The 13111-nt window shown below is 38.2% G+C and overlaps 1 protein-coding gene across 10 annotated transcripts in view; it reads left to right on the top strand.

Annotated features, from left to right (window-relative positions):
* Utrn (utrophin) overlaps positions 1-13111 on the top strand; it is a 427285-nt gene that overhangs the window by 351453 nt on the left and 62721 nt on the right. For all 10 annotated transcript variants that reach the window (XM_070010729.1, XM_070010724.1, XM_070010730.1 and 7 more), the window contains 3 exons: positions 3823-3884; positions 5888-5962; positions 11946-12147. In XM_070010729.1, the coding sequence (XP_069866830.1) occupies positions 3823-3884; positions 5888-5962; positions 11946-12147 (339 nt within the window). The remainder of the gene's footprint in view (positions 1-3822; positions 3885-5887; positions 5963-11945; positions 12148-13111) is intronic.

Genomic DNA, 13111 nt, shown 5'->3' with positions numbered 1-13111 from the left:
CATGCCAAATTGTGAGTACAATGCATCTTGATCACTGTGACCCTTCTGTCATTCTCCTGAGTCTCAATCCTATCCATCCCTTCTCTCTTCTTGGTTCATTTTCACCTGTGTACACTGAATATTATGACTTCATTCCACTACTCTTCCTCTCTCCATCTATCTCTGCTCCCCCCCTTCATTTCATGCCTTTTCCCCTCAATATATATCCTGACTTCCTGGTATTCATTTTGATAAACTGTTAAGTTAGTAGTTCAAAGGAGTTACCACATGAGAATCCTCCCCCTCCACATACCATATTTTAGTATATAAATTGGTATATATGTGTATATGGCCTAAAAGGACCAATCCAGATCACTGATGGATAATCTCTGGGCACAGTCCAGTAGTAAAAAGGTCAGTCTGGGGTATGGAAAGACACTTTCCAAAATAAGTAAAGTCTTGGCTTTCATACAAATACAAAGCACACATGTTCAACATTTGACTTCACTTATGAGGAGAAGCAGTAAGTCGTTGTCACAGGCTCCAAGGACAAGACAAAGTGCCACATCTTAGGTAAGGGGCACTGAGATGGATTTCCTTAGAGATGCAAAGCTGACAAAAGCATCATGATCCTTAAGACGAGAATCGGCTGCATTCCAGGGGATACAGTTTGCATCCTGTGGACAAAAACCATGTACCCTCATCTTGTCTTCAGTGTTGAGAGTTTAAAGCAGCTCAAAGATCATTTGAATCTGACAGTATACCTACTAATTGTTGGCCCCTTATGTAGGCAAAACTGGGATGGCTAGCTACCCCCCTTGGGTGTCCCATCTCACTGTTGTTGGTTTAATAAGATTGTGGACTTCCCTTGTCCTTGCTGCTCCGTTAGCTTGTTTAATGTTTTTGTTTTATTCTTAGATTCCTGCATATGTTGCCTTTTAAAAAGAGGATTTTTGTATACAATATTCCAGCTTTACAGGATAGCTTATCAGACTGCGCAAAGTGAAGTTTTCCTCCCCTTCATGTATGAATTTAGCTGGAAGCTAAGCTGTTACTGGGGAATGGAGGAGGAGTTGATACTACTTTGCTCCTGGGTTTCTGGAAGCATTTTCCAAAAGCTAAAGAGCAATCTACAGCTGTTCAAATACTTCAAGCCTTTAAGTTCACTGTGGATTTTGTTCTAACCCCTTTCCCCCCACTTAGAGAATGAAAGAAAGAAAATCCCACGGCCAACTGCCTGTATTTTTTTTTTCCTTAACTGTTGTTTAGTAAGCCTCAGTTTTTCTTTCATAACCAGAGGCTGTGTTTATTTTCAGGATTGGTGGTTCTGCCTAATGAATCAACTGGTATTGAATTCACAAAGGAGATGCCATTTCCTTTCCTCCATCTGTTTGCCAAATGTTTGTGTTCCCTCTGCTCCCAGTCCAGACTGGTTCCACTAAAGAGTGCCATTAGTGAGCGGGTGTTTGCCTGGAATTCTTAGCGCCTGGCTGGAGAGCAGTGCTGTTCCCTTGCGGTTCCATAGGGTTGAGCACATCCATTCTTCCAGAAAAAGCATCCTTCTATTTGTTTCTTAAGTATGAAGTCTGCCTCTGTGTTCATGAGAATCTGGGCTATTTTTTTTTTTTATTTTTCTTTTAATTCATAGTGGGGTATCTGTCTCTGGAAAGTAGTATTGCCATGGGGACCAAAATTACTTGAAAGAAGAGATAAGAGCTCATTTGACTCTTGGCAGTCTGCCCAAGACAGGAGCCTACGTAACACACTGGAATGATTTCAGCAAATTCCTTCTTTACTCTTATTGGTGGTAAGAAGGATTGTCTTACAGAGGTTTTTTCTACCAACCTCTTAGTCACCCTATACATTGTAAGAATTTAGGGCAGATGACTTTAGTAGATACTCAATGGTCTTAAAACCATGTAGGTTGAGAAAGGATAGGAGTGTTTCTTAGCTGCTCAGGTCAAGTGAAAATCCTAGCCCTTCTTCAGTGGAATTCAGAACAGAGGAGAGAAGTCAGACAGCTTTCCAGCTCTTCCCCTAACCCATCTTCCCATTGTAGACTCTTGGTATATTGTTTAGTTTGAGAATTGCTAGAATACTTAAAATAAAAAAACTATCTTTGATTATGAATTATATGGTACTTTTGTTTATATATGTATATACATATATATATATATACATATATATATATAAGTTATTATTCTGGACTGCTTTTCTTTCTAGGAACATGCTTTTTTTTTTTTTTTTTTTTGGTGTAGGGGGGGCATCAGTTGTGGGGCTTGAACTCTGGGCCTAGGCACTGCCCCTGAGCTCTTCAGCCCAAGGTGAGCACTCTACCACTTGAGCCACAGCACCGCTTCCGATTTTCTGGTGGTTTGTTAGAGATAAGAGTCTCACAGATTTACCTGCCTGGGCTGGCTTCGAACCATGATCCTCAGATCTCAGTCTCTTGAACAGTGAGGATTATAAGCATGAGCCACCAGCGCCTGGCCATGCTTTTGTTTATGTGTGTGGTGTGGTGTGTGTGTGTGTGTGTGTGTGTGTATACACACACACACACACACACACCACACCACACACATACATATATGCCTAAAAGTTATTATTCTGGACTGTTTTTTTTTCTAGGAACATGCCATACTTTTTGATATATTACATAAGTATTAAGACAAATAATTTCTCTTATATTCGTTTTTATGAATACTATCATCTCTCTTGAATATGGTGCATTTCACTGAGCTTACTTAACAGTTTTGTAAGAATGGAGTGTCATCTCAGAAGTCTTTTGAGTACTATTAAATGCTATAACTGTATTCTGACCTAGATAAGGGGCAGTTTACTTTTAAATATAAAGCTTCAAAGTTATGAGCTGTTTAATACCCACACATACACATATACACACACGGACACTAAAGAAACTCATTTAAGCACTACATTTACCTCTTTTATAGGGTTATTCCCTGTAGACTTTCCATTAATGTACAAACCAGCTTTGGAATTTACAGAAAAAGATAAAATAAAAAAAACTTGCCTATGAAGTGAGAGAAAGGACCATAAAGAAACTGAGATACTGCATAGAGAGACATTACTGCATACAGAAACATTGAGATACTGCATAGAGAGACATTACTGCATACAGAAACATTGAGATACTGCATAGAGAGACATTACTGCATACAGAAACATTGAGATACTGCATAGAGAGACTACTGCATACAGAAACATTGAGATACTGCATAGAGAGACATTACTGCATACAGAAACATTGAGATACTGCATAGAGAGACATTACTGCATACAGAAACATTGAGATACTGCATAGAGAGACATTACTGCATACAGAAACATTGAGATACTGCATAGAGAGACATTACTGCATACAGAAACATTGTTACTGAGGGAAGCTGAAGATAGGAGAATATAAAGTTGCTCAATAATCAATAATAAAAATTAATGTTATTAAAAAGTAGCTGGACTTGGGATGTCTGAATGATTCATGATGGTAAAACTTTGCACATATGTTTAAAAATTTGCAACAAAATGGCAAGACCAAGGACAAAGGAGGAATCTGTGCAACAGCCATACTCACAAGACAAAATCTTGGAAATGATCTGGGAGGGGAAATGATCTGGGATCTGTAAGGAGGGAGGGATAGAGGAAAAAAGTGAAGGAAGGAGTAACAAGATTACAAGAAATGTAATCACTAGCTTATTTATGTAACTAATCCCTCTGTCTATCACCTTGACAATAAAATTTAAAAAACAAACTCCATAAGAATAGATTCTTTGTGTCCTATATTGATAGACTTTCACTTATATTTAATATTTTGTGTTTTTTCCCCAGCCATCAAACCCAGACAACCTGTTGGGATCATCCTAAAATGACTGAACTCTTTCAGTCCCTTGGTGAGTGTTGTTTTACTAATGAATTAACCTAAATGAGTGAAACCTATTCTTAGGCTCAAATCTATAATCCTATTTGGGAAGTTTGAGACTTAAAAAAATTTGTTTGAGTTAATAAATGTCAATAAAACCTCATGTCAACCAATAATTGGGCATGGTGGCAATGGTCCTATTATCCCAGCTATGTAGAGAATGGTAAATAGGTGGATCATGCCTAGCAAGTGTCAGCTACTCAGTTCAAACTCCAGTACCTCTTTCCCTGGTGTGAGGGTGTGTGGGGGGAATGTACATACAGCTAGTCACCAGCTTGTGTTGTATGGCTTATTACACTGAAAAAAAAATATGCAGTGGACATTTAAAAGCGGTTGAACTTTAACTACTTGTTTACAGAAGTAAACAGGTGTTTCCTTGAAGACAGTGCGTAGTTTAGAAGAGCCTAGGCCATGTACAGTCCCTGTACCAGGAGGAAAATTGTTGTGTAGGCTTTACATTTCTTTATAATGACTCATGTTAAATAATGACAATCCAGGAACCTCTGACACACTGCTTGCAATTTGCTTTTAGCTTTCTTCTTAAGACATTTTATCAAATTAGCTTATCTAATTTATTTTTGTGTACATCATGAGAAACTAAATTTATTTTAATATATCTGATGAGCATTCTGCTCTCGTTTTAATTTCTAGTAGACTAAGCCTTTCCACTGGAGGCCTAGCCTGCCTGGTGATTTCCAGAGGAAATACTGCATGTTGTGTCTCCCATTTCCTTTTCACTCCAGAGCACATCACTCCTTTTTGTCTCTTGAAATGTTTGGCTTCTGCATGCTCTTTCATTTTGAGTAGGTGAGGGGCTGACAGAGTTGAACAAGCAAGAAAAAAAAAAGCTTAGATTTTTTTTTTTATGTCAAATGGTAAAGTTTGATGATTTCTGAATTTTCCTCTCAGTCTCTTGATATTCTGTCTTTAGAGGACTGAGAAGAATTTGTAACAGCCATTGTTTCCAAAGATGTGAGGGTTTATGACAGGGTCCTTTGAAGGAGAGCTCTGAAAGGACAGACACAAATAGATCAGACTGTAAGGAACAAGGGAAGAAGACCACCTTTGTGAGCAGTGAGATAGATAATTTGGTCAATATAAAACAGATTGTCCTAGGAGAGAGCTGCTTCTGGAAGAAAGAATCCCCTTTATTAGGCCTAAATAATAGTTGTGTTTCCTGTCCCTTGTCTGTCTGCTCTTCCTGTCTAGGGACAGATAGGTGGAATAGTTTTGCTTATCTATCTTTAGGGTCATGAGTGACACTTATCACATAAGACAAGTTAATTAGAGAACAGCATAGTAAATTAGTTAACCAAGTTTTTATGTCACACAAGAGCCTTGAGATATGAACACCCAAATACTTTAGGTCAACACTCCATTTTCTTTTTACAAGTTTGATGACTGCATAGAACGATAATTTAGCAAGAGGGTATAATCTAATAGTAATAGACTGCGAAGGAGGTTTATCAAGACCTGTGTGTTCGGATTCTCCTTGGCCTCTCTTTGGTATTCTTTTCTACCAGGTGAGCCAGCACACCTGTCTTATGAGGTTCCTTAAGGGAACATAGCAGAGGTCATAGAATGACCTTGCTGGGTTTGATGGTTTACTCTGGAAAATAGAGGCCCAGTTTCTATGACTTGCTTTGGGGAAAGGAATTCTGGAGTAGTAGAGAAGTCCATCTCAGGCTCTTCCCATCTCCACTGATTCAGTGAACTTGGTATGTTTGGGATTTTGAACCCCTATATTTGAAAATTCTTCCTTGGAGAGGTCTGCCCTAGCCCTGTTTTCAAATGTTTCTCAACTTGGTGTTTATGAACATGTATTTTCATAAGTAGATAGAAAATTTAGAGGACTTTGTTATTGTAGATAAGCATAATGTTTTCCCATCATCCAAAGTAAGCAAATGCATTATTGGCATTCAATCTAAGCTAAGTAATAAGCATGCATTTAAATGGTTCCTCCTTCCATTTCAGCTGACCTGAATAACGTACGTTTCTCTGCTTACCGCACGGCAATCAAAATCCGAAGGCTGCAGAAAGCTCTGTGTTGTGAGTTACTCTACCAAAGTCCATCACCTTGTTCTATGGATTGTCTTTTTTATTTTTTTAAAGACAAGGACAAAGGGAGAGGGTAATAAATTTGTAGAGTTAATCTGAGTTTCAGAGCACCTTTCTGAGGAAGTTGGCTGTATTTCTAAAAATGCTTTGTTATTTGGCCCACCAGTATGCAATAGTAAAACAAATGAACATATGCTATTTGAGGTTGGAGTACAAAATAAACCAAAAACACAGAAGTGACATAAAAAGCTTTTTCAGAAATTGTGCCACCACCTACTGTATAGAGATTAAATAAAGGATTAAAAGCAGTAGGCCATTGCCTTTTTAGTACTTTGTATCCGTTCACAAGTTGTAGAGTTCCAAACAGTTTGACTGAATACGATCATAAAATAACAGTCAACAGCCACATTTTTTTTTTATTCCTGTGTGAACAGGCACCTTAGAAAATTAGAGAAAAATCTTCATTTCATTTTAAATATATCTTAAGGTGCTTCATATTATCAGTGAAATTTTCCCCTGTGGAGGTTATGCTCACAGTGGTATTCTTTGAAAATATTTTCACAAGAAGTTTATTTTCTCCTAAAATTTCATAAAACTAAGCAGAAATATGCATGCTTATAGTATAGAGTTAAGAAATTTGGTTCTATTTCTGCATATAGTTTTAATGATTGAGTGTTTCCAAAGAACACTTAGGCTTTGTCATAGTGTTAACATGGAAAATGGTGTTTGCTTATACTTTTAAACTAGGATAATTTGAAATTTTCCATATATTATTGCTTATTACCTTTCATTAAAATGTCTAGACATGTCTTTTATTATATGCCTAGACAGCTCAGTGAAGCTTACAAAATTACCCTCAGAAAAATATTACCTTAAGGTTAAAATTTTTGCTTTTGGTATTCGATAGAAATTAGCAATAAATGTGAAATTGGCTACATGGGAAGTATTGAGTAGAGATTTAAAATCATTCAGAAAATATAGCCAAGTGTCCAACTAAGTTCTTCTGGAAGGGAAAGTAGAAATGGCTGGAAAAATACCTGTAAATAGGCCTAAGAAAGAAAGAAAGAGCTAAACTTGGCTTTCGTAATCTGCAGAGTCCCAAAGGCAATTGGCAGGTTATAGTGGTTAATAGAAAGTATTATAGAATGGCCTGTTGAAAAACCTGGGCGCCAGCTTGCTCTGGTTAGCCATTGCTATGTTGAACAAGAGGAGAATAGGAAGTAAGTTACAGCCACTGAGAAGCTGTTGGGTCTGCTCAGCAAGTCTGTGGTGACAGCACTTTTGGAAGAGACTCAAATGTGTGTCCAGTATCCCAGCTGACAAGTCTGGAAGGTCTTTCCAAACCCAGTGGGCTATAAAATGAGGACAAATGACTCAGCCACAAAATCTCCGCTGACAGAAGACTGTTGTAAATGTGGTCCCAGTTTTCAGTGATACTTTTGGTAGAGAAGCAAATGCATGCGATTTGCTATTCTCTTCTGCTCCCTAAAGAAAAAAAGCTCCCTCCTTCACCTCACTCTCAAACCAGAAAGGAAGAGAAGACTTCAACTTCTACAGTACTGAGCACTTGGTCATTGGTTTGCATAGGATCTCAAACCCCCAAGGCCAGGCACATCCTTGTAGCCACTGGCTTTACTTGTCTCCTCACTTCTGGCTCCTACCCCACCAGCTGTCTACCCTGGGGCCTGCTTGCCACTTTTCTAGCCATCTACTGATGGTTTATCGGCTCCTTCTTCTCTTGTCCTTTCTGTTTACTTGAAATGTCCCTCCGTTTGCACGGGTCTGTAAGCCTTTATTCCTCTGGATTCTGTTAAAATCTGACCTCTTGGAAATATTTTCCAGCTCATCCCTCCTGCCTTCGATTTTTCCAGTACTTGTCGGCAGCTTATAATGACAATCTGTCACCTGAGCAACATATGCTTGCTGTGGGTGATAGTGTCTTGGGGGGGGCTGCAGTCAGCTCTCATTGAGTGTGGATCCTCCTCAGTGGAATGTTCTAAGGAGAGAGCTCGTTGCTCGGCATGCTCTCTTAGGGTCTCATACCATCTTTGGTGCAGAGCAAGTAAATGATATGCCATAGAGTTTATACAGGAGAATATATACCAGAAGACACATGCAAGATCAGTACTGGTGCTGTTTAGTAGCAAAGTTTATTTAATAATGTTGGCATATTAATAAATGTTCTACTTCAGCAAAAAAATGAAAATAAAACAAATAACCTAGAAAAAGGCATCAGCAGGGTGAATGTTAGAACTGTAAAACCGAATGGAAAAAAAGTCAGATGTCAGAAGAAATTTTTACAGTTTAATACTATTTCTATATAGTTAAAAGCCAAGCTACTTAGGGACACAAATAACTTTTTTTTTTTTTTTTTTTTTTTTTGGGTCCAGTTGTGGGGCCTGAACTCTGGGCCTGGGCGCTGTCCTTCAGCTTTTCAGCTCAAGGCTAGAGCTCTACCACTTGAGTCACAGCTCCACTTCTGGCTTTTTTCATTTTGCTTATGTGGTGCTGAGGAATCGAACCCAGGGCCTCAGGCATGCAAGGCAAGCGCTCTACCACTGAGCCATCTTCCCAGCCCACAAATAACTTTTAAGAACCAAAAGTAGAAGGCAAGGATTAGTCATTACCTCTGAGGTTATGAGGATTTCTAAGGGGTTGGTAACTTTCTGATTCTTTAGCTGCATGGTTGATGAATGGGGCATTTTCTATTACTTTCTTTCTTCAAACCACACCTATGTATCATTTATACACATGTACATATTCTTTTTTGTGTATATTTTAAACTTCTGTAACAAGTAACAGCAGAGAAATGTTCTTCTGATAACCACCAGGTTAATGTCCTCAGGTAACACGCATATAAACCAGGCTGTAAAAGCCACATGAGATCAATGCGTGTGACTCATAATCAGAGATGAGAATAGAGGATTATACATGCGATCCATTGGAAATAACATAGCTATTTATCCCATGTCCAGAAATTGCCCTGCATTCAGTTTGGATCAATCCAGAAATGATTTCTGATTATTTTGATCCTTGAGCTCTCCATGTTGTTTTGAATGCTTGTAAGTTTGCTTCATGGCTGTACAATTCTTTTCGGTGCAAGTTTGGGGACAGGGCCAATTGGTGAATGTATGTGAAGTAATACCCAAGGTTCCAAGAATGGGTGGAATGGGATGAGTGGACAGTTCCAAGGTAAGAAGACTAAGGCTGATCTGGTAGCTGGTAGCAGTAGGAGAGAAGAACAGGGCTCCATTTATGAGTGTCTGAGAAGGAAGTAGTGAGGGTAGCTGTTGATAAGTTGTGGATGGTGAAGGAAAGAGGGTCTTATGAAATGCCAAGACCTGCAGGTTGGATTTCAGTTCAAGAAGAAGGTAAGACCTTTGTTTGGACCCCAGTAAGGTAGAGGCTTCTGAGGGAGATTGGTAGAGATCTGGTAGGGGACTGTAGCACAGGAATGGGGATCTACTATTCAACCAAGACCTATGTGGGAAGAAAGGGATTTGGGAGTTGTGGAGAGAGAAGGCATCATGGAAATGATGAAGTAAATGAGCCCATTAGGCCTACAGAGTTAAAGCACCAAGCCTGAAACCTCGAGCACCAGCTGTGGTTCTGAGGCTCTGGGAGAGGATGCTAAGAAAGAACAAGTCAACTGTGCAAACCCTGAGAAGGCAAAGAATCCAAAGGTCAGGTGCAGAGTCATGTTCAATGTCTTTGTGCAGAACAGAGAATGATGATGTATTTCCATTTGCTCCCCATGCCTCCTGTGTGGGAGAAAAGAAAAGGTCTGAAAGTTGCTTAGGAAATGACTCTGTTGTTTGTTTCATTTACCGCATGGCTGAGCTGTCATTTATCTCTTTCTTTGAGAAGACAAAAAAAATCATAATTTTCTGTGATTTAAATGTAGTCAGTTCTTTAAAGGTACCTAAATGTGACACTCTTCAGGAAGATGTATGCCTGGCTTAGGCAGCGTGTCAGAGTAAATCACTGAAAATTGAAGACACAATAGGCTGTGGGTTGTGGCAAATTACTGTCACTGCCGCAGAGTATAACAACAGAGACATCTCGGAAGGAAACAAAGGACAGCTTGAGCTAGGATATGGTCTGTTGTCACTTGATGGCCTGTGGGGTCCAATAGCAGTGCTGTGTTTCTGGCCTCATGAGTGCTGATATTCATAGAGCTTAGAACATTTTAGCAGCATTTGAATACATTTCTTGAAGTCCATGGGGAATCCTAATTCTGTGGCTGCTTTTGTTACTAAACACTGCCCATTAGCCTGCCCTGGAGAGAATGAATATTGCTACTGCTCTCCAGAGGTTCATAATCGGAAACAATGTAGAATACCAAAATAGTAGAAAAATCACAATGGAAATTGCAGGTGGTTCTGTTGTATCTTCAGTATCTGAAGGAAATAGGTTAACCTGTTGACTAGACTTTTATGTTTTGTATTTGAGTACTTGTCTTTATTATTGTTGTTGCTGTTTTTTTTTTTATTACCATGAGTTAGGTATATAAAGTACATATGAAGCCTAAGTAAGTTTTGCATTTGGACTTAGGTCTCATCCCCGTAAGATCCTTAACTCCAGAAACGTCCATACCAGTAGGATATCTGGTCCAAAGCATTTTCATTGATGGATTGTTATCCTATATTAGCTACCATAGAGATTTATACATTCTTCTCTGGGCACTTTTATTCCTCCTTTTAGTTATCCAGATGTCTTTGAGACCACTCTTCACACTGTACTCATTAGCACTGCCTTGGCACACTAGAGATGTTTTGCGCATGGAAGCAAATAAATACGTGGAGACCATGTTCTCTGAGCCCGTAACCAATCATCATAGGACACATGTTAGGTAAACCAGACTGAGCACAGATTTGTGTTTGATTGGGCTGGATTCCAACTTGACTTTCGTCCAGCGTTGAAGATCTATTATGTTTCTGGATGACCTATCTTTTTGTCTTTTTTAAACTGAGCATCATGTTACACATGTCAGAAGCACCTGAAGAATCATTAGTTTGCTTGTGGTATTAAGGATAGTTGGTCGTCATTGTATAAGTTATAGTTGAGTAAGAGTTAAAAAGTTCCAGTATGCTAGTACACCATAGAGTGACAAAATAGAACAATATGGACTTTGAATCTTAAAAACTAGAAAAACCACTTTGAATGTTTTCCCTATTTGAAAAAAGTATTTGTGGAGATAGATGTATTTAACCTAACTAAAACATTGTACAACACTTAGTACTCCATTAATATGTACAAAATTTATATTTTATGTATCAGTTAAAATGAATTTAGACAATGTAAAATAAAATTACTGGGGCATAAAAGACAATTGAGAAAGCAATAAACAGGCAGTCTGCAAGAGTTAGGACAAGGAGAGCGATAGCGTTCTTGAGATCTTCCATCATTTGGAATGGATTCAAAGACTTAAGCCTTTCTATATTATTTATAAAAAGATACTAGAAAGGAGGAAGCCAGAAAAGAAAAAAAGAGGAACATTAATGTTCATTAATGAGCAAATATTAATGATCAGAAAATGGAAAAAGAGGGTTTTAAAAAAGCATGAAAATGTTGATAAGAGGGAAGGTTGGAAAGGTTGTTTTTTTTTGGGGGGGTGGAGGATGGGGAGTCTGGTCTTGGGCCTGAACTCTGGGCCTGGGCACTGTCCCTCAGCTCTTCAGCTCAAGGCTAGTGCTCTACCACTTGAGCCACAGCGCCACTTCCAGCTTTTTTTTTCTGCTTATGTGGTGCTGAGGAATCAAACCCAGGGCCTCATGCATGCAAGGCAAGCACTCTACCACTGAGCCACCTTCCCAGCCCAAGGTTGTTGTTTCTTTAACAACTTAAAAATGAAAAGAGTACATTCAAACATTGAAGACTGAAGATATAAGTACTGGAGACTAGAAAATGCTTTCTTCTCAGTGTTGTTATACAATTCAATGACTGTACATAATCCTTTTTTTCACCTGATTAGTGGATCTCCTAGAGCTGAATACAACAAATGAAGTTTTCAAACAGCACAAGCTGAACCAAAATGACCAGCTGCTTAGTGTCCCAGATGTCATCAACTGTCTGACCACAACTTATGATGGACTTGAACAATTGCATAAGGACCTGGTCAACGTTCCACTCTGTGTGGACATGTGTCTCAACTGGTTGCTCAATGTATATGACACGTAAGTCTGTGTTTTTTTCCCTATTAAATTGCAATCATTAAGTGAAATAATGTTTTTAATAGAAAATCTCATAGCACTTTTTCCAGTGGAAATCAAATACCAAACTCACAACTGGATAACAGAACAAAAAAGAAAATGCACCCATTATTTTAAAATACTAGATCAGATATGAGATGGCCACATCTGATTTTCTTCTCCTTTTCCTTTAATATCTTATACTATTGTTTTTCAAAAGAAGATGTGAATTTGTTGTTGTGAATTGAAATAATTTATTAGTTCATGTCTTCTCTACAGTTTTGTATGACAATTAGGAGTGATTTGAAAGGCAATGAATGAAATCTAATTTGTCTTTTGGAATTAGCTTTACTTATTACCTTGGTGGTTGTATGTATATATGGTACTTATGCATAATTGATACCACAGGACACTCTAACATCTGTAATTTAATTAGTTGTTCACTGTTACATAAAGAGCACCCTCAATTTCCAGCATAACTCATCTGCCATTAATTTCGCCCTTATGATTATGACAACATGTTTGTGAAGTAATCAGTTTTAGAAAGACTTGCTGTGGGCTGGCATTCCTGAAACACTGGGAATTATTCATTCTTCTAGTAGGGGGATAAAGTATGCAAAATTGAAATAAGAAAATTAGAGCTGAATCTAAAAGCATTTTCCATTAACTAATGATAGGAAAATTTGCATCCTTTTGCAGCCTTTTATTTGATTTAGGAAGAAAGAAGATAGATGATTATTCATAAATGCAAACATGTTTAGCAGCTGATTGATTCTGTATAAGAAATAAATGATGATGATAGCTTTAGAGATGATTTATCTAAAAGTATGTTTATATTTTTCATTAGAGAAAAAAAACTTTCATCTCTTGATGTTCCCTAATATTATAAAGTCTTCTTTTTAAATAATAAAATAGCCCTTGTGTGCCTGAGGGATCCTAAGTAACTCAC

This window comes from Dipodomys merriami, unplaced genomic scaffold, assembly GCF_024711535.1.
Source record: "Dipodomys merriami isolate MVZ:Mamm:240054 unplaced genomic scaffold, mDipMer1.0.p SCAF_8, whole genome shotgun sequence".
NCBI classification, from domain to species: domain Eukaryota; kingdom Metazoa; phylum Chordata; class Mammalia; order Rodentia; family Heteromyidae; genus Dipodomys; species Dipodomys merriami.
Note: the sequence above shows the minus strand (reverse complement) of the source record. Positions and strands in the feature narration are given on the sequence as shown.